Below are 22,485 nucleotides of genomic sequence, written 5' to 3'. Positions count from 1 at the left end.
GGTAAGCTGGGTTCTCGAGAAGCCGGGGTAGGCTGGGAAGAGGCGCCGCTGGTAGTGGGGTTACTGAGAGTCTGGGGGTTATTGTAGTGGCTTGCTGCCTAGTAGATAATCTGCGGAATTGCTCTAGCAATGCATTGAAAGCGTGATCATGGCATTCCGCCAAGGTCTGGAGTCTTTTCATAAGGTTTTGAAGTGTCTTCCAATGGTGGCTCCTTGGGAGGAGACAGATTTGCGAATCTGGTCCGAGTCTGCTGGGTCAGTTTTGGCCAGTTCGTACTATCACGACTCAGGATATGATCCAGATGCAGACAGAGGAGGCGGATAGTTTGATTATCTGAATATTTATTATCACAAAGGGGCAGGCAAAAGGCAGGTCGAGGGCAGGCAGAGGTTCGTAAACCAGGTCAGAGTCCGGCAGGTACAGGACAGCAGGCAGGCTCCGGTTCAGGATAGGCAGAAAGGTCAGAGCTGGGAAGACTAGAAAACAAAAACTTGAAAACATGAGAAACGGAAAACGTGCTGGTAAGACCTGACAAAACAAGATGAACTGGCAAAAGACAAACAGAAAACGCAGGTATAAATACACAGGGGACAAGCACAAGACAGGTGAAACAGATTAGGTTGTGACAAAATACTTTTGGTTCCCAACATTGGTGGGACCATGTACAAAAACTGCTGTAATTTCTAAACGGTTCATCCGATTGGATGAAAATACCCCCCAAAAATACCCCCTTTTGGAGCTCACTGTAGCTATTGGACCATCTTTGTCTTTGTCAAACAAGCTGTTTGCCCATGCTGCTTGTAAAATAATCGCTGTGTATGAATGATGAGTATGTTGGCCAAAATCGAAGTTGCACCTGGAATAATAAAATTCTCTTGCATTTCAAAGATGATGGTACACAAAAAATACCAAAAAAAACTGTTGTTTTTGTCTTTGTATTATCTTTTACCAGATCTAATGTGTTATATTCAACTGCAGTACACTGCAGTTATTCTGCAATTACTGAGTCCAAAATACCACAGTGGACTGAAGTTTCTGCACTTTTACTGCAGTTTCAAAACTGCAATCTTTTTTTGTAAGGGTCTTGATAGCCCAAGCCACTGGCAGAATTGGGGTGAATCTCTGGTAGGTAGAAGATAACTCATTTTCGCGCTTGTTTGTAATTAGCACAGCCAGGCACAGAACACTATACGAGCATGATGACAAACAGTGAAAAACAAACGTTTTCCAAAAAATCTTGCCTGGAGAAGTTCTGAGATTTGCTGTGTGTTGGTCGTTCGAGGTAAACAACGCCATTATTCAAGTTTGTGGGCAAGCCCCCTCTACCTAGCGGGCGGTATCAGCATTAGCTATGAATGCCGGACTTTGTGGTTCACTCTGAGCAGACCAATACACAGGGAGTCGAAACTTCCCGATTCTACCAGTGAAATGAAAATGTGCTAGTTCTAGCTTGTAGTTTGGATAATTGTGATGTTTATGATAAAAACATCATGTTGTTAATATAGTAATGACTATATGCCATGGCAAAGCCAGGGTGAAATTCCCCTTTAAATTTCATAAACCACGCATGATTGTTTTTGGCCTTACATCCACTTGTGGACATAATGTGAGCGTTCTTTTCAGGGTGCTAGTGTTGTCATTAAGTAGGCACTAGTGCCTCTTAGTGGATAAGAGAAGAGAATTAGAGGCAAGTCAGTCGTGCCCATCATATTATCAAGGCTCTCATTTGTTTGGTTCTCAAAATGTTTGGTTACTGTATACCCTAATCACATTCTGCTCTACCCAAGGTATCCCATCATATGCAACTGATCATTATGCCTATGCTCTTGAGTCTTCCCAAGTATCACCTGTGGGTATACCATATAACCCCAGGGAGACCCACTGACCTAGATGTTCACCAAGTGGAGACTAATTATTAATCCTGATTTACAAAGGCAAGCAATGACTTGAGTTCAGACGCTACACCCTCACTATTTAGAAAATGGGTTCTATATTTGTATTCATTAATTTTGATAAATGGACATACATTTGGATGCATTCAGTATGACAGAACGGTGTTTAACAAGTCAAACGAAACTACTATACTCAACGACCAGTGAAGAACAGTGTGATTGTGACCCAGAGGGCGGTTGTGTATTTGGGCTGCATGAGTTTTGCGATTTCTGATGGTCACACCCATATTGATTAGGCCAGACATCGCCACACCCACCAAACGGGAGCAAACGTAGCCCTACCTCAAAGGCGGTTGAAGAATGATGCACACCCTTTTGGTAATTCAGTACACTACAAACGTATCAAACGTTGAACCAAACTGAATGCACCCCAGGTTTACATGTTCAATTCAGACAGGGAGCCCATAAAGACAGGTTTACATTTGAGAGAAATGCTTTATTTAAAAAAATCGCCCATGCTGAAATACATTTTTTAAATGTTATTTTGTTATTTGTACTCTACCTACCTACTCTAAAGTATAACTCCAGAATGAACTGTATAAAAAAACAGTAAAAAGGTCAAAAGATATGTATAACTGTAGGCTATTTCAGGCTAAAATAACACTGAGCTGAGGTACAGTAGGCCAACTGAAGAATGAATCAGAAGCCTATCTATAATCCTCTCTGGCTTCTACTTTTCTAGAGGGGGGAGGGAGATATACAAAGGGAGGAGCGGTTAGGATTGGTGACGTCAGATTGGAATGAGGGAGTGAATGTTCCGGGTCAGACACTGGACTGAGAGGAAATTAACTCTGGGACAAGGAAAACAGTAGGTTACACGAAATAAAACAGAGATGTGATCGTTTTCTGGACCCGATTAGAAAAACTACTAACATCCCAGTGGTGACGTGATTAAAGGATAAAGAACCAAGCGAAAAATCAGGTGCCTATAAGTATTCAAAGTGAGATAGACAGCGTATGTATTCCATGGTGTCCAGTGCAATTTATTTACGCCTGTGGAGGTGGTTTCGATGTTTATTTTCTTTGAAATTCCGTCCGAAGAGCAAGAAGGTGTTTGGCAAGCCATCTAGCTAGTTCAGTTTGAGTAGTAGCTGGCCGTATTCAGTTGTTTCTTTTATTTGACGTCTTTTCGGGATATTTTTTAAGAACGGATTTTGCCATCACCCCGTGATGTTTCAGTGTATACCCCTGTGGCGGTGCAATCGTCATGTTGAATTGATCGATAAGCGGCACTGTTCTCTGTTGTACGTTCCGGATGAGATCTACCGCTACAGTCGGAGTTTGGAGGAGCTTTTGCTGGATGCTAACCAACTCAGTGACTTGCCCAAGGTAAGCAGAATGTGTTTTCCAACTGGCTAAGTTAGCTGCTAAGCTAAACCTGTAGAATGCGAAGTTCACTGATAAGGTTTACATGGTGGCATGTCAGGAACAAACATAAGTTGTAAGTAAATTAAATGTAACCAATGACCACGTGTTGTTGTTCATGTGATGGAAAATACCATAACCTGCAGTTTAACCAGATCGTTAGGCACATGATTGCATCTCAGGGGGGACATCATTACGCAATATCGCCATTCGTCAGGACAGAGAGGCAACGCGTATGTCGTAGACATTTTCCTTGGACAGATTTTTTTACGTGGAATGATGCACACGCCCTATTATTTGACATTATGCAAACTGAAAAACATCGCCTACTACAAAAATGACACTTTCTACTGTCATGCTATTGAATCTTTATTATGACGAGGGAAGATTAATCAGCTGCAAACTTCTTTATTCAATAACCAAGCTACATAAAAATCATAAAAATCAGCTTGATTGTCACACATATCTGGCTATGTGTATACACTATATGGTAGTTGTCAGTATTTGAAAGATGAAAGGTGAAATAGGCCTGTCACAATGATGAGTATCTCTGGCCCTGTGGTTTTGAAGTGACTACAACAGTTAGGCCTAGGCTTAGCCCAATAACGGACTAAAGAAGTTTAGCTTTAGTCCTTATAGTCCAAGGACCTTTACATGTTCTGCTTAGAGGTGAATTGTCTCTGGAAGACAAAATAGCCAAATACTCCATATAAACAATTGCAGTGTGTGGGTAAAATCACTGAGCAAGCCAAGTCAGTTAAAAAGCCATATTACAACATGTTTTGATAATGGAATTGTTTACTCTATAACACATTCGTTCATACATCACCGTGTTATACAATAAGACCGTGGCAACAAAAAGACAAGTCACAGTGATGGAATGAATTCAACAACACCTACTTTTGTTTCATCACAAAACCGGAGAGCAAGATCTGTCGGTGAAGTCCACAAAGCAAATATTGCATACAAACAGTTATCACCTGCGGCATGGTCAAGCACTTTAATGTTTTCAACAGTTTACTAAACAGCTACTGATTTAGAAAAACAGAGTCAGCACAAAGAGAACATGAGCACAGCCTCAGCTATTCCAGCAATATTTAAACTTAAACATTTAAACATCATCAAATCAACAAAGCTATGTGTTTAGTTTAATACACTGAAAACAAATGTTAAATATACCAAAAACAATTAGTCTAATCAATGTTGCAAAATATCATGTGGCCGTCCATGGTACTTGTGTGTGTGTGCGCAAGTAAAACAAACATTTTTGACTCGCCCTACTTATAGACTAGTTGAACGCCAATGCCATCTTCCTGTCTTTCATGTTGTCAACGGTCTATGGGTCTTTCATACAGATACAGTACACTTTAAGTTTTTGTTGTCACGGGCTACCTAGCTAAAATGCTTGATTAGCCTGACTTCCTCCCATGGGCAGCAATGAACCAGCTAAGTTAGCTAGCTGGCTAGGTAATGTGAGCCTACTAGTCTACATATTGAACTTCAATCGTCTCAGGCCAGTGGCACAACATATTCACTTATGGTTAGATCAGAAACACTGTCATAATCATTGGCCTGTGCAGAGAATTAAGTCAAAACCACAAGTCCAAATCCCCATCTCCATCCATGGCTTAGGAAAGGGCAAATTTAGCAAGCTAGCTATTGCAGGACCTCAACATAAGCAGACTAGAAACAGACAAGTGATTTGATTGGTCTGAAGCCAAATCCCAACTGGCCTCCCTTGAGGGGCATTTTACTGCACCAGGACAACCCACAGTTGAGCTCAGCTCAATGCTGATTGGCTAATTATGATTTTTTTAAATCAAGGGAGACCAAATGCTTGCTGGCTTTAATCAATCAAATGCTATGGCAGCAACATGTTATACTCTTTTGGTCCAGACAGCATCAAATACATGGGCTACACATACTGAGATGGAGGGGCACTGTTTCCCTTGCTCGGATGATTTCTCCAGTGAGATTTGGTCACTTGCGAATTGATGGAAAGTTATGAAAACACACAGAGAGATGAAAGACAAATTATTTTACAATTTTATGTATTTATTGGTCAAATATTTGGGGAAGCCTGGCTTCCCTTGGCATCCATGAGTACATGCCACTGCATCTAAAGGTAAATTGATTCTCAATTGCGGTACGGTTCTAGAAACATAAATCCCTCAACTTTCATGTCACATCAAAATAATTTCACAAGTGCAAACTATCTGCGTTTTAACCATTTCACTTGCGTATTTATAGTCAATCGAGTGCTTAGATTGAGTGATCAGGGGCATGCAAATAGTTTTCCTTCACAGAAAATGCATTGGTGCAACACATTCGGCAGAAAATAGCTTAATTTTCATCAGATGACGAGAAGTGCAATGCAATTGGGCTGGCAGCCACACAAGTAAATTAGCTTCCAATGAATAAGCAGTCTTTTTTTGCAAAAACGATGCATGGCTATCATATTTCTAATGTTTATCATAGAATGTAGCCAGCTACATTTCCTAATGTTTTGCTAAAAGTTAATCTTGCATTTTATCTAAGTATTTTAGATCTGCGTTTACAAAACGCAGCAAGATTTAACGAGTTAATTCTGCATTAACGTGACCCCTGAGTCCACTCTGTCTTTCGATTGTTTTCCATAAACAAGTACTGAGAGTCATTATCAAGGGCTAAGCTTAGGCCTATATGGCATTGACAAGGCATTTACTGGAAGAACTGTGCAGATGCAAAGTTTGGTAACAGAATTACGGTAAAATCTCTAACTGTAACATGGAAATATGGCTGTGCGGGAACCCTAACTCTGTAAAGGTGCATATCAATTTAACCTTTTGCTTTTGGAAAATTATTTTTCACTGATATGAAAGATAAGGTCCTTTTGCTTCCAAAATCATACCACAAGCGATGAGTGTTAATGTTCAGACTGAGCATCGGGGCTCTTAACAAAACTCCCCTGTGCAGAAGACTCCTTAGTCCAATGACTAATGTAATGGAACTGAGAGTCATTATCAAGGGCTAAGCTTAGGCCTATATGGCATTGACAAGGCATTTGCTGGAAGAACTGTGCAGATGCAAAGTTTGGTAACAGAATTACGGTAAAATCGCTGTTTTTTTTATCGACCACGATTTCCAAAAACTGCTAAATATCTGTTCTGAATTAAGATTCAAAGATGTCTTCAGAAAAATGGGGTGTCAGTTATGACATGACAGCTTATTGAACTACAGTAAGTGAAGTGGATTTACACCCGGTTACAGTTTTATGGTAGTGGAATTACATCATGGGTCCCTGATCTGTACTACACAGAAAAACATAATTGTAGACATGATTGTCATTCTCTTCATAGTGCATCCTGAGTAGGTTCACAAAGGTAGAAATATACAATATCATCCTTCGCATATATGGGTAGTTTTCTACACACTGGACCGAGTTTGGGAAACCCTGGAGCAGAGTTCAATACAGTACATTATACTGTACTGAACTATACAAAACTTTTCTTTACTGTGCTTCACTGTACTGTGCTGTCCAAACATGTGAAACATGGACATCCTATGATTGGTGACCGGACCAAATCTGAACCAGTCTGTTTGGGCCAAATCAAGGCCGGTCTGTCTGGGCCAAATCAAGGCCGGTCTGTCTTGGCCCAAAAAACTACATCTGTGGATGTTGAAGTCAAGGCCAGGGCAAACTGACCAAGTATCAACTACTTTTCATTGTCCATGGACGTCCGGTGTCAGTCGGCACTCAGTGGGTGCGGACACTGGTTACAGTAAATGGAAAGAGCGGGCTCATGGGTATGTTTCAGTAAGGGCCGGGAGAGGTCACAATAACTGGAGAGAAAAGAGAGATGGATAAAGGCAGAATTACGAGTTTTAATCACTTAATTCGTAAACAAAAAAGTAAAAAACATTAACCAATTGGTAAATCTACCCTTTATTTGTTAGTTCTGTGAACTTCCACTATCCTCATGAGGGAGAGAAATAAAAGATATGTAAGTTTTTGGTAATGGAATTACAAGGCAATGTTTCTTAAACTTACAGAAGGCAAATACTTTGTCAGACTAAATGTGTTGATATTAGTTGGTAGGGGTCTTTACTTCAATTTGATTGTGTTTTGATTTATTTCTAATACCTTAAGACTTTTTCTGGTATGTGTTTTATAAGACACCAGATGGAAATCTCTTTGATCAGAAATAAAAAACATTACTTATGCCAAAATGTTAAGATGGACAATGGTTGAGAAACATACAGTACCAGTCAAAAGTTTGGACACACCTACTCAATCCAGGGTTTTTCTTTATTTGTACTATTTTCTTCGTTGAAGAATAATAGTGAAGACATCAACCTGAATTTTGTGTTAAAAACTTGACAACAATGCTTTCTTAGTGTCCAACAAACTTTCTCTGCCCTTAACCTTGTTCTGAACATCTCCAAAACAAAGGTCATGTGGTTTGGTAAGGAGAATACCTCTCTCCCCACTGGTGTGATTACTACCTCTGAGGGTTTGGAGCTTGAGGTAGTCACCTCATACAGGTACTTGGGAGTACAGCTAGACGGTACACTGTCCTTCTCTCAGCACATATCAAAGCTGCAGGCTAAGGTTAAATCTAGACTTGGTTTTTAATTTCATTTTTTAATTTATTTTTACATTTAACCTTTTATTTAAGTAGGCAAGTCAGTTAAGAACAAATTCTTTTTTACAATGACGGCCTATCCTGGCCAAACCTGGACGACGCTGGGCCAATTGTGCGCCGCCCTATGGGACTCCCAATCACGGCCGGATGTGATACAGCCTGGATCGTAATTGCTCCTCTTTCACCACAGCTGCCAAACTAATCCTGATTTCAGATGACCATCCTACCCATGCTAGATTACGGAGCAGTAATTTATAGATCGGCAGGTAAGGTTGCTCTCGAGTGGCTAGATGTTCTTTACCATTCGGCCATCAGATTTGCCACCAATGCTCCTTATAGGACACATCACTGCACTCTATACTCCTCTGTAAACTGGTCATCTCTGTATACACGTCGCAAGACCCACTGGTTGATGCTTATTTATAAAACCCTCTTAGGCCTCCCTCCCCCCCTATCTGAGATACCTACTGCAGCCCGCATCCTCCACATACAACACCCGTTCTGCCAGTCACATTCTGTTAAAGGTCCCCAAAGCACACACATCCCTGGCTCGCTCCTCTTTTCAGTTCGCTGCAATGAGCTGCAACAAACACTCAAACTGGACAGTTTTCTCTTCATTCAAAGACTCAATCATGGACACTCTTACCGACAGTTGTGGCTTCTTCGCGTGATGTATTGTTGTCTCTACCTTCTTGCCCTTTGCTGTTGTCTATACCCAATAGTGTTTGTACCATGTGTTGTGTTGCTACCATGTTGTTGTCATGTTGTGTTGCTAGCATGATGTGTTTTTCATGTGTTGCTGCCTTGCTATGTTGTCTTAGGTCTCTCTCGTTATGTAGTGTTATGGTGTTTCTTGTTGTGATGTCTGTTTTGTCCTATTTTTTTTTTAAATCCCAGCCCCCGTCCCCGCAGGAGGCCTTTTGCCTTCTTGTAGGCCGTCATTGTAAATAAGAATTTGTTCTTAACTGACTTGCCTAGTTAAATAAAAAATGAAATAACACATATGGAATCATGTAGTAACAAAAAAAGTGTTAAACAAATCAAAATATAATTTAGATTTGAGATTCTTCAAAGTAGCCACCCTTTGCCTTGATGACAGCTTTGTTCACTCTTGGCATTCTCTCAACCAGCTTCATGAGGTAGTCACTTGGAATGCATTTCAATTAACAGGTGTGCCTTGTTAAGTTAATCTGTAGAATGTATTTCCTTAATGCATTGGAGCCAATCAGTTGTGTTGTGACAGGTTAGGGGTGATATACAGAAGATTGCCCTATTTTGTAAAAGACCAAGTCCATATTATGGCAAGAACAGCTCAAATAAGCAAAGAGAAATGACAGTCCATCATTACTTTAAGAAATTAAGGTCTTAAGTCACAAAACCATCAAGCGCTATGATGAAACTGGCTCTCATGAGGACCGCCACAGGAAAGGAAGACCCAGCGTTACCTCTGCTGCAGAGGATAAGTTCATTAGAGTTAACTGCGCCTCAGATTTAAGCCCAAATAAATTCTTCACAGAGTCAAGTAACAGACACATCTCATCAGCTGTTCAGAGGAGACTGCTTGAATCAGGCCTTCATGGTCAAATTGCTGCAAAGAAACCACTACTAAAGGACATCAATAAGAAGAAGAGACTTGCTTGGGCCAAGAAACACGAGCAATGGACATTAGACTGGTGGAAATGTGTCCTTTGGTCTGATGAGTCCAAATTGGAGATTTTTGGTTCCAACCGCTGTGTCTTTGTGAGATGCAGAGTAGGTGAATGGATGATCTCCACATGTGTGGTTCCCAACGTGAGGTATGGAGGAGGTGTGGTGGTGCTTTGCTGGTGACAGTGATTTATTTGGAAATCAAGGCACACTTAACTAGCATGGCTACCACAGCATTCTGCAGCGATACGCCATCCCATCTGGTTTGCGCTAGTGGTTAGAGCATTGGCCACTGTTCCCTGGGTGCCAAGACGTGGATGTCGATTATGGCAGCCCCCCGCACCTCTCTGCTTCAGAGGGTTAAATGCTGAAGACACATTTCAGTTGAATGCGTTCAGTTATACAACTGACTAGGTATCCCCATTTGTTTTTCAACAGCACAATGACCCAAAACACACCTCCAGGCTGTGTAAGGGATATTTGACCAAGAAGGAGAGTGATGGAGTGCTGCATCAGATGACCTGGCTTCCACAATCACCTGACCTCACCCCAGTTGAGATGGTTTGGGATGAGTTGGACTGCAGAGTGAAGGAAAATCAGCCAACAAGTGCTCACCATATGTGGGAACTCCTTCAAGACTGTTGGAAAAGCCTTCTAGGTGAAGCTGGTTGAGAGAATGCAAAGCTGTCATCAAGGCAAAGGGTGGCTACTTTGAAGAATCTCAAATATATAAAATATATTTTGTTTTGTTCAACACTTTCTTTTGGTTACTACATGATTCCATACGTGTTATTTCATAGTTTTCTTCATTATTTTTCTACAATGTAGAAAATAGTAAAATAAAGAAAAACCCTTGAATGAGTAGGTGTCCAAACTTTTTATTGGTACTGTATATCTGCCTTCATTTCCCAAAAATGTAGACCATTAGCTTTCATTTGACACCTAATTTGATATGCGACTATGAACTTCACATGTTGGTGCTCATGGGTCCTTTTTACATGGAAATGACCCAAGGTAAAACATTAGGGAACATTGAGAAAACATGCATTTTCATCCCATTCATCATTCTCTAAGCTTTCATCTAATATCTTTGTGTGAGAGTAGGAGAAGAGGGGAGCTCCCTTGCTTTGCATGCCATGCTGTAAGAAAGACCACAACCATAGTTGATGGTGCTCCTTGGCATGTAACTAATACTATCTAGGCTAGCTGAGTGAGCGCAAGATGAGTCAAACAGAATAAATCCCCCAGATCACTGTTGTACTGTAATGTGCTCTGCTCAATGTGTGGTCCCATCACATTTGCTATCAAGGTGGTGATGTAACACTTGCCTTAACACAAGACAGGCCTATAGTATTTACATTTGGTCATTTCCATGTAATAGGACCCATGAGCAACAATGTGAAGTTTATAGGAGCATATCAAATTTGGTGTCGAATGAAAGCTAGGAGTCTATATTTTGGGGAAATTAAGGCATAGATATTTTTCAACCATGTTCCATCCCAGAAATGTGTAAAAAGCAAATGCTTTGATTTCTGGTCACTCAGATGGGGAAAGGGGTCTTTTAAAAAAAAGTATACTAGAAAAAGTCTTATTAGAAATACACCAACACAATAATGTTGTAGTAACGGCCCGTGACAATTAATATCAACATTTTATATTTCGTTTTTCAGAAAGTATTTGCCTTCTGTAAGTTTAAGAAATATTGCCTAATGTCTTGTCATTTTGTTACCAAAACCCGACATATATCTTTAACATATTTTCAGGAAGGATTATGAGAGTTCACATAAGTACCAAGTAAAGGTAGACCTACAAATGTAGTTATAGTTAACACTATTAAAGCTGATCTACCCCCTAAAAAAAAAAAATGTTAGTGTTTTTACTGATAACTATTTTGTTTATGAATTATTAATTTATTAAAGCACTTCACTCTGTTACCAAACCGGTAACAGTGACCACAATTGAATTGCAGTCACTGGGGAAATCCACAACGGGGAAATCATTGTATTCACAAAACAAAGTCAGGGTAGGGCAAATAACTTTTTGGTCCACCAGCCACTGTGGCAGGTAGATTAAAAATAAAAAAATTATAATAATCTACCAGCAAAAACAAGGTTTTAGATTTTTTATATATATATATATATATATATATATAAAACAACTACAATATAACATTTACATAAGTATTCAGACCCTTTACTCAGTACTTTGAAGCACCTTTGGCAGTGATTACAGCCTCGAGTGTTGTATAACGCTTTAAGCTTGGCACACCTGTATGATGCTACAAGCGTGGCACACCTTTTATTTGGGAGTTTCTCCCATTTTTCTCTGCAGATCCTCTCAAGCTTTGTTAGGTTGGATGAGGAGTGTTGCTGCACAGCTATTTTCAGGTCTCTCCAGAGATGTTCAAATCTGGGCTCTGGCTGGGCCACTCAAGGACATTCAGAGACTTGTCCCGAAGCCACTCCTGCGTTGTCTTGGCTGTGTGCTTAGGGTTGTTGTCCTGTTGGAAGGTGAACCTTCGCCCCAGTCTGAGGTCCTGAACGCTCTGGAGCAGGTTTTCATCAAGGATCTCTCTGTACTTTGCTCCGTTCATCTTTTCCTCAACCCTGACTAGTCTTCCAGTCCCTGCCGCTGAAAAACATCCCCACAGCATGATGCTGCCACCACCATGCTTCACAGTAGGGATGGTGCCAGGTTTCCTCCAGAAGCGACGCTTGGCATTCAGGCTAATGAGTTCAATCTTTGTTTCATCAGACCAGAGAATCTTGTTTCTAATGGTCTGAGAGACTTTGGGTGACTTTTGGCAAACTCCAAGTGGGCTGTGATGTGCCTTTTACTGAGGAGTGGCTTCCGTCTGGCCACTCTACCATAAATGCCTGATTGGTGGATTGCTGCAGAGATTGTTGCTCTTTTGGAAGGTTCTCCCATCTCCACAGAGGAGCTCTGTCAGAGTGACCATCAGGTTCTTGGTCACCTCTTGGTCAGGGAGGTCACCTCTTGGTCCTTCTCCCCCGATTGCTCAGTTTGGCTGGGCTGCCAGCTCTAAGTAGAGTCTTGGTGGTTCCAAACTTATTCCATTTAAGAATGATGGAGGCTGCAGTGTTCTTGGGGACCTTCCAGTGCAGCAGACCATTTTTGCTACCCTTTCCCAGATCAGTTGAATTTACCACAGGTGGACTCCAATCAAGTTGTAGAAACATCTCAAGGATGATCAATGGAAACAGGATGCACCTGCACTCAATTTCAAGTCTCATAGCAAAGGGTCTGAATACTTATATCAATACGTTTTTTTTTGTTTTTAATAGATTTGCAAAAAATTGGCTTTCACTTTCATTATGGGGTATTGTGTGTAGATTGTATTTTTTTTCAATGTAATCCATTTTAAAATGCGTAACGTAACAAAATGTGGAAAAAGTCAAGGGGTCGGAATACTTTCCGAATGCACTGGATACCACCTTCACTTATTTGCTTAACCAGAAACCAATTAACCAAATTGTCTATACAGACAGAGATTCAGTGAAACAAAATCACATTAATTGATTATCAAACAAGTCGGTGAAGTCACATGCTTTTGGTCAGGAGTAGGCCTAGGCTACTAGGCGACTGCGAGTGTAGAGCAAAATAATCCATTAGTTAATCTACATAACATGGCAAAATGTTCTAATAAATGAGCATACTAGACAAGATGATCATGGGCAGCACTCACTTCAATTTAGGTAACATTTTCCCAGCCTAATTGTAGCCTAACCAATATCCAAATGGAGATTCAGGGAAAACAAAAATCTGACATTTATTGATTTATCAAGACAAGTCCCCATGCTTGTCTCACAGCATGATGGTGCTGTCCCAATCAAAATGGTGCTGCATTTATAATCTAGTTGATCACACGCGGGTAGGCTATTGCTTCAAATTTATTACAAGGAGTGGATGACTTTGGGAGTTTCAGTAAGCAACAATTTGATACATGCCTTGAATTGCATTTGCCTACTTTATTTCAGTCATTCAGGGTTATTTATTTCCATATAAATTATTTTATGCATCCATCCAGTTGTGGTTAAGAAAACAGTGCATGCTTAGTGGTGGGTAGGGCTGTTGTGGTGACCGTATTACCGACACACCGGTGGTCACGTGTCATGAAGGCAGTCAAATTCCACATGACCGTTTAGTCACAGTAATTAGGCTTCTCCAAGCTCTGATGCTACTGCTGGTCATTAGTAGCCTACCAAACTTGCTGACTGCCTGGTAGTCAGCACTCTATTCTCCCTCTCACTCTGACATCAATGCAAAGGTATTCAAAATCTAATCAAACACTTCATGAGAGCCCCTGAGCTCATGTTGCGCAACATTTCTATAGGCTATGCAATTGCGGGAGAATAGAGTTTTGATGTCCTCTTTAAGAGAATCCCATTTTTCTATAGGCTAGGCCTACGATATTTATTTATTAACTTTCCTAATATTAAGCACATAAGTTATACTCCTGTTGTAAATATAAGCAACCTGGCTGGCATGAAAATAAACCACAGAGAAAAGCATCCACCATTCGCTATTTAAGTGCATAGGTGACCTATTATTTTTCCCGCTGCCCCTGTTTCGATACAGGTGCATATGTTATTTAGTATATGTAAAGACAAGATTAAATCAAGAATAGCCTGATGGGTGACAATATTAGCCTATCACTTGTGAATTATATATTATCACTTGTGAATGATGCCCAGCATAAGAAACAATGGATTTTTTGTTGTTGTTGCAACTTCTTTGAATCATAGTCGTCTAGCTCATATGTTTTAATACGGTTTGTATCACAACTAAAGTGGCCAAAGAACTTCTTAATTAAGCACATTATTCTGCTTTACAAGGGGTGTAGAGCTTAACTGGCATACATAAACAGCGAGTGAGTTTCAAGTTTTGGGAAGATCATTTTCACCATAAAAATGCACCTTTTTTATAATAAAAGCATTACATGCATAATTGCTTTTGTGGTCACTTGTGATAATGGTGTTTTCCCGCTAATGGAACATTTGCTTACTACCATGTGCACATTGCTGTGCTTGTAATGTGAAGAAATAGCCTAATAGTTTTATAAAAAAACTTCAAGCTAGGGATGCACGATATATCGGTGAACATATCGGAATCGGACTATATTAGCTAAAAATGCCAACATCGGTATCGGCCCGATGTCTAGTTTAACGCAAATGTTAAAAACCAATGTCAAAGCTGCCATGCATACCTATTTAAGGACAACAAAGTCAAGGTATTGGAGTGGCCATCACAGAGCCCTGACCTCAATCCTATGGAAAATTTGTGGGCAGAACTGAAAAAGCATGTGTGAGCAAGGAGGCCTACAAACCTGACTCCGTTACACCAGCTCTGTCAGGAGGAATGGGCCAAAATTCACCCAACTTATTGTGGGAAGCTTGTGGAAGGCTACCCGACACGTTTGACCCAAGTTGAACAATTTAAAGGAAAAGCTACCAAATACTAATTGAGTATATGTAAACTTCTGACCCTCTGGGAATGTGATTTTTAATACATTGATTTTTAATACATTGATTTTTAATACATTAATACATTGTAAGGCTGCATGATACGACTAATGACGATTTGAAAAAAGTCGCTTGAAAAGGGATGGGCTCTGATTTTTGTTTTTTTGCACAGGCTGTACACACTCCAATAGTCTCTCATTCACAATTTGACAAGGACTTGATCATGCCTCAAATGTCACCGCGGCATCCCCTTTGTGGCCGTAATGCACCCTAAAAGAATCCATGCCTTTTGCGGCACGGAGTGCTGCGTTGTGCCCTTCTCCCTATGTGTGCTGTGCAATCTGAAGCGTCTCACTTGCATTGCTCTTTTTTATTTTTACCTTTATTTAACTAGGCAAGTCAGTTAAGAACAAATTCTTATTTTCAATGACGGCCTAGGAACAGTGGGGCAGAACGACAGATTTTTACCTTATCAGCTCGGGGATTCGATCTTGCAACCTTTTGGTTACTAGTCCAACGCTCTAACCACTAGGCTACCTCCCACACGGCTCTCCGCCATGTGATCGGGTCTTTCTCACTGGCTACAAGTTAAGACAGACGCATAGGGGACAACTGCGCGCATCCTTATCCAATTCCGAGGTGCATATTGAAGATATTTCTTCGTCAGCCAACAAGATGAGTAGGCCTAACGAACAGCAAAAGCACTAGCCTATGTCAATCACCCACAGTACAAAAGTCGACCTATTCTGTGCAAGAAATAAATATTCCAAACATAGTCTGGGACAGCTGTGGGATGCGATAGATCCCAAATGAATACAAATCTTTTTTATGCAAAGTGGCGGTCGCAACAGATCAGAACATTTAGCTTAACCTCTTACATCTAGACGTTCCGCTAGCAGAACACCTGCTCCAATATCCAATGATAGGCGTGGCGCGAATTACAAATTCCTCAAAAATACAAAAACTTCAATTTTTCAAAAATATGACTATTTCACAGCATTTTAAAGACAAGACTCTCCTTTATCTAACCACACTGTCCGATTTCAAAAAGGCTTTACAGCGAAAGCAAAACATTAGATTATGTCAGCAGAGTACCAAGCCAGAAATAATCAGACACCCATTTTTCAAGCTAGCATATAATGTCACAAAAACCCAGAAGACAGCTAAATGCAGCACTAACCTTTGATGATCTTCATCAGATGACACACCTAGGACATTATGTTATACAATACATGCATGTTTTGTTCAATCAAGTTCATATTTATATCAAAAACCAGCTTTTTACATTAGCATGTGACGTTCAGAACTAGCATACCCCCGCAAACTTCCGGGGAATTTGCTAACAATTTACTATATTACTCACGATAAACGTTCACAAAAAGCATAACAATTCTTTTAAGAATTATAGATACAGAACTCCTCTATGCACTCAATATGTCCGATTTTAAAATAGCTTTTTGGTGAAAGCACATTTTGCAATATTCTAAGTACATAGCCCAGCCATCACGGGCTAGCTATTTAGACACCCGGCAAGTTTAGCACTCACCAATATCAGATTTACTATTATAAAAGTTTGATTACCTTTTGTTGTCTTCGTCAGAATGCACTCCCAGGACTGCTACTTCAATAACAAATGTTGGTTTGGTCCAAAATAATCCATCGTTATATCCGAATAGCGGCATTTTGTTCGTGCGTCCCAGACACTATCCGAAATGGTAAATCAGGGTTGCGCGCATGGCGCAATTCGTGACAATATTCCATTACCGTACTTCGAAGCATGTCAACCGCTGTTTAAAATCCATTTTTATGCCATTTTTCTCGTAAAAAAGCGATAATATTCCGACCGGGAATGTCCATTTAGCTAAACAGAGGAAAGAAAACAAAGCTTTCGGTCGACGCGGGCACGAGCCTGAGTCTCACAGTACTGTAACCAGCCACTACCCAAACGCGCTACTTTTTTTCAGCCAGAGCCTGCAAAGCCACGATTCAGCATTTTGCCGCCTTTGAGAGCCTATGGCAGCCGTAGGAAGTGTCACGGGACAGCTAAGATCCTCACTCTTCAATAAACAGAGACAAGAAGAACGACACCTTGTCAGACAGGCCACTTCCTGCATGAAATCTTCTCAGGTTTTTGCCTGCCATATGAGTTCTGTTATACTCAGACACCATTCAAACAGTTTTAGAAACTTTAGGGTGTTTTCTATCCAAAGCCAATAATTATATGCATATTCTAGTTACTGGGCAGGAGTAGTAACCAGATTAAATCGGTACCTTTTTTTATCCAGCCGTGAAAATACTGCCCCCTAGCCATAACAGGTTAAAGTAGTGATGCACCGATATTACATTTTTGGCCGATACCAATATCCAATATTTTCCTTGCCAAAAAAAAAGATGATACAGATATCTGATATTTAAAATTTTAACAGCCTTTTAACCTCTCTGGGCTAGGTGGGACGCTAGCCTGGATCTCCTCCCATGTGTAGGATCCTTTACCCTCCAAGATGTTTTCCCAAGTCCAGTACTCCTTATAGTCCACAAAATTCATTTTTTTGCTCCTTACCCTGTTGCTTGGTCCGTTGGTGGTGGGAGGTTCTGTCACGGTCGTCGTAGTAATTGGACCAAGGCGCAGCGGGTTGAGTGCTCATCTTAACTTTTATTGTGAACACTTAAGCATTCTAGTACAGTTAACACACACACATGGACGCAGCGGTCTAAGGCACTGCATCTCAGTGCAAGAAGCGTCACTACAGTCCCTGGTTCGAATCTAGGCTCTATCACATCCGGCCGTGATTGGGAGTCCCATAGGGCGGCGCACAATTGGCCCAGCGTCGTCCAGGTCATTGTAAATAAGAATTGGTTCTTAACTGACTTGCCTAGTTAAATACAGGTTACACACACACACCCCCAAAAAATATTTTGTTGCTATTTACATATGTCCCCATTACCAGTAAAACAATCAAAAACTATTTATTTCACTTACTTTCTGTGCTCTTTCCTTCTTCATTTCTATCTCAACCAGGATTTCTATGGAATGCCGTTTGGGTCTTTGCGTGTCAAATAAGCTTGTTGACCAATCAGGGTCTGAATATGACTGCACGTCACATAATAATTTAAAGCACTCATTAATATTTTTATGTAGTTATTACACAATCACTCGTATTTCATATGTCACAACGATTCATCGATACGTATGCTATGATTCTGGTAAAGTTGTCTCGCACACCTACCTTGCTGGTCATAAAAAAAAGCTAGCTAGCTCATGGATGCTAACAATGTTCTTCCCCAAAAACAAAGCAAAACGACAATCTGTTTCAGTAGCTATAGTTAGCTAGCTAACTATATAGCTAGGTGTCATCTAAAATAACCCTAATTTATAAGACAGTTCTTATTTGATTAATGGTGGTCAGACCCATCTATGTGAAGCTAGCCACAATAGTGACATAATTATGGTCGAACAGTTCTATTTTTGTTTAATCAGACCAGAGGACATTTCTCCAAAAAGTACGATATTTGTCCCCATGTGCAGGTGCAAACCGTAGTCTGGCTTTTTTATGGCGGTTTTGGAACAGTGGCTTCTTCCTTGCTGAGCGGCCTTTCAGGTTATGTCGATATAGGACTTGTTTTACTGTGGCCATAGATACTTTTGTACCTGTTTCCTCCAGCATCTTCACAAGGTCCTTTGCTGCTGTTCTGGGATTCATTTGCACTTTTCGCACCAATGTACGTTCATCTCTGGGAGACGGTACGCATCTCCTTCCTGAGCGGTATGATGGCTGCGTGGTTCCATGGTGTTTATACTTGCATACTATTGTTTGTACAAATGAACGTGGTACCTTCAGGCATTTTCTCCCAAGGTCTTGGCTGATGTCTTTTGATTTTCCCATGATGTCAAGCAAAGAGGCACTGAGTTTGAAGGTAGGCCTTGAAATACTTCCACATGTACACCTCCAATTGACTCAAATGATGTCAATTATCCTATCAGAAGCTTCTAAAGCCATAAAATCATTTTCTGGAATTTTCCAAACTGTTTAAAAGGCACAGTCAACTTAGTGAATGTAAACTTCTGACCCACTGGAATTGTGATACAGTGAAATAATCTGTCTGTAAACAACAGTTGGAAAAATGACTTGTCATGCACAAAGTAGATGTCCTCAACGACTTGCCAAAACTATAGTTTGTTAACAAGAAATGTGTTGAGTAGTTGAAAAACGAGTTTTAATGACTCCAACCTAAGTGTATGTAAACTTCTGACTTCAACTGTAGAAGTACCTATTTCTTTGTTAACCACTCACCACAGAATAGCCGCATGTGCACACTCTCAAATTGTTTGGAAGATATTTATATTTTATTCAGCTTTGTTCAATTGTTTTCTTAATAATATAAAATAATGTCACTGAATTATAAGCAAATCTTGTCTGATAAATGAACTAGTGTAGCCCATAGCCGTTTGGCATAACCACATCAGGACCTAACATAAGGACAACTCAGAGTATTCTATTCTTCTTAAATAGTCTACATCTTCTTTATATCATGCTTCTTTAGACCTGTCTAAAATAAATAATGGATTTATGAAGGTGTATGATGGATTTACTATACTTTTTTAAAATGGCTTGTAGGCTATGTGTGGAAGCCAAGAGATGCTAAATGTTTTTATGTTAATTAACAGTAAATTACTGTGTGACCGACCAGTTATTTGCTTGACAATCACCGGCTGACAATTTCGTGACCGCCACAGCCCTAGTGGTAGGCTACGCGAACAGATGGGTGAAGTGACATGCCTTGCAAAGTTTAGAACCTGTTGGAGGATGGTTAACGGGCTCTGCCTAGCAACCATCAACAGTTTAAGAGCTTAGTGCGTGCCAATGTCGCGCCGGCATTACGGCTACGTTTCATACTAAGCCGTAGGCAGAACTTTACCGAAATGATTACTCGGTTGTTTGGCGTAAATACAAACTTTTGCATTGATACTGTCAATACCTTTCAGATATAAAGAAAATGCAGAAAAAAGTTGGTTGTGTAATAAAGTCTGCGGAAAAACGTCTTAGTATGAAAGGGACAATATTGTTATGGGTCAACGTGATTGTTTCTTTGTTCTGTTGTACTCTAGGCCTAGCATCACACCTGAAGTTTATTGCCATTGTCTTATGTTAAGTAAGATGGTAACTTAGCCTAATATACAAACGACAGTCCGAGTCAAAACCGTACCCCTTTCTCCAATATGCAAGTTTTAAAGATCTAGGCTAGGGTGCTAGACCACACCTAAACGTCTTCATCTATGTAATAATTTCCCCCTTTTAACAACTGAGCCAGCAGAGATGTTGTACAAGGTAACCATGTCAAATGGCTTGGAATGTTTGACATTCCCCTTTACCCCTAGCCATGTTGGTTAGTGTGACCTCTTGGGGTCCCTCATTTAGAGACCAAGTCAGTACCAGTAGTTTGTGAGGTTAATTAATTTGGCAGCTGTTTGAACATGTCGTCCTTGAGAATCTGTGACTTCAACTGGTCTTAATTATGCTTGTACAGTTGTTTAGAAAAGCTTTGTTAGGCCACAGGAAAATGCCTAGGTTAAGCTAAATGTAGGCTAGTTTTGGTTGTTTTTGTTTCGTTTTCAAGCTAATACCTTTGGGTAATGTTATGTGCAAGGTAGAAGGTAGACACTAAACTTCACTGTTATAGCCTAAATCATGAAATGGGCTATCAGTGATGATCAAAAAGCCTAACTCACAGACCAAACTAGCATATCACGCTTACCATGCTGTGCATGTGTCTATTAGCTTTGTTCTATTTTGTTGCCATTTTCTCTTTTTAAACAGTAGCTCTTCTTTTTGTAAAGAAACTGGTACAGAGACAAATTAGAAGTTTAGTTTGTCGGAGTCATTAGGCTATCCCTCAGTCTGACTTAACCAAATTAGATTCCAAATATTGACTTAGGAGTGGAGAACGGTTTAAGTATAACCTACTTGTTAGTTTCGGTGTGGAGGGTGGTTTAGAGGGCTGCGGGTCCAGACCGAGATCATTGCAGCGCGGTTGATATTTTTCATGCTGCGGGGGGAGCTTGCGGTCACGCAGACAACTTTGGGATGATATACATTTTTTGTGTCCCGCAGATTATTTGGAAATGATTGTTTCTGCTTTGTATATGTTAGCCTACCTACTGTATTAAAATGTTTGTTGCTTTGTTCACACACTCATATTTTGCTGCTTCAAGTGAGGTAGCGTTCCTCTCTTCTCCTAGTTGGACGTGCAAGATCAAGTGTGCCTACAGTAAACGTTAGAACGTTTAAACGTAATTGGGATCCTTAACATAACTACCACTAACAGGTCCCAAACATCATATAACAAATAACACAACAATGCTGTAATAATAGTAAGAGGAGGAAAAAATGACATTTTAGCTACTTTATTAACCGGCTTGAAGCAGCGCAGCAGCTTAAATGCGAATGAAGATGTGAGCAGGGAGGGGGAGAGATGGCAGCGAACTTGACTTGCGCTGGTACACTAAATTATTGCTAGTTATTTATCTGATTATGTAGTACCTGTCTTGACTGCATCAAATTGAGAGAAGCTAGTGTTAGGTAGACTAATTGAGACTACATAACTGTGTGCTTTCTCCCCTTCCCGAACCCTACAGACAAAAACAACATTTTAAACATTTTAGTCATTTAGCAGACGCTCTTATCCAGAGCGACTTACAGTAGTGAATGCATACATTTCAAACATTTTTTCTCGGTACTGGTCCCCCGTGGGAATCGAACCCACAACCCTGGCGTTGCAAACACCATGCTCTACCAACTGAACCACACGGGACCTAACAACCACTCCATTCAAATGATTAAGTAGCTGCCTACCTGTTGGCTTTTGGTGTCCTTCTCATTTAACTTTTAGTTCTGTCATTTTAATTCCATCTTTCTTTAATTAGCCTAGATATCTCCTAATAACCACATGGAGGCTCTATGCCTGAAGCCAAGTGCTGGTTTGACTCGTGATTGGACGATAACAACAAGCTACATGCACCACTCTCGTGAAACTCAAGAGCAGCAGCAGCATAAATTCTAACATTTTCTCCCTCTGCTGGATGTGCAATGTAAACCATCTGCATTGTAAATTTGGCAGTTTAAACATGAAGAAAAACTATTAATTTGTCACATCCCTGCTGTCGAGGTTAGGCTTGGGCGGTATACCGTATACCAGGGTATTTGGAAATAGCCACGGGATAGTTTTTCAATACCGTTTAAACTATCGCGTTCTTCATTTTCACCTGTAACATTATTTTACATTATGAAGCTTACCTTAGTTCTCCAGAACAGTTAAGCCAGTCAAGTGTTTGTTTGTAAATAGTACAATGGAGAAAGCGGGAGCAGGTGAGTTCAGCTGTGTATTTACATTGAAAGTCAACAGTGTCTTTTTGC

General features: G+C 40.4%; 1 protein-coding gene across 2 annotated transcripts in view; it reads left to right on the top strand.

Annotated features, from left to right (window-relative positions):
- Nucleotides 1-2,682: 2,682 nt before the first annotated feature.
- Nucleotides 2,683-22,485, top strand: part of LOC106612630 (uncharacterized) — a 71,107-nt gene continuing 51,304 nt past the window's right edge. The window contains exon 1 of one of the 2 annotated variants that reach the window (XM_014213976.3): nt 2,683-3,282. In XM_014213976.3, the coding sequence (XP_014069451.1) occupies nt 3,124-3,282 (159 nt within the window). In that variant the 5' untranslated portion in view covers nt 2,683-3,123. Of the gene's footprint in view, nt 3,283-21,987; nt 22,438-22,485 lie in introns of those variants that run through there. The other variant, XM_045723078.2, reaches the window with a different exon arrangement.

This window comes from Salmo salar, chromosome 01, assembly GCF_965601325.2.
Source record: "Salmo salar chromosome 01, fSalSal1, whole genome shotgun sequence".
In the NCBI taxonomy this organism is placed as follows: Eukaryota; Metazoa; Chordata; class Actinopteri; order Salmoniformes; family Salmonidae; genus Salmo; species Salmo salar.
Note: the sequence above shows the minus strand (reverse complement) of the source record. Positions and strands in the feature narration are given on the sequence as shown.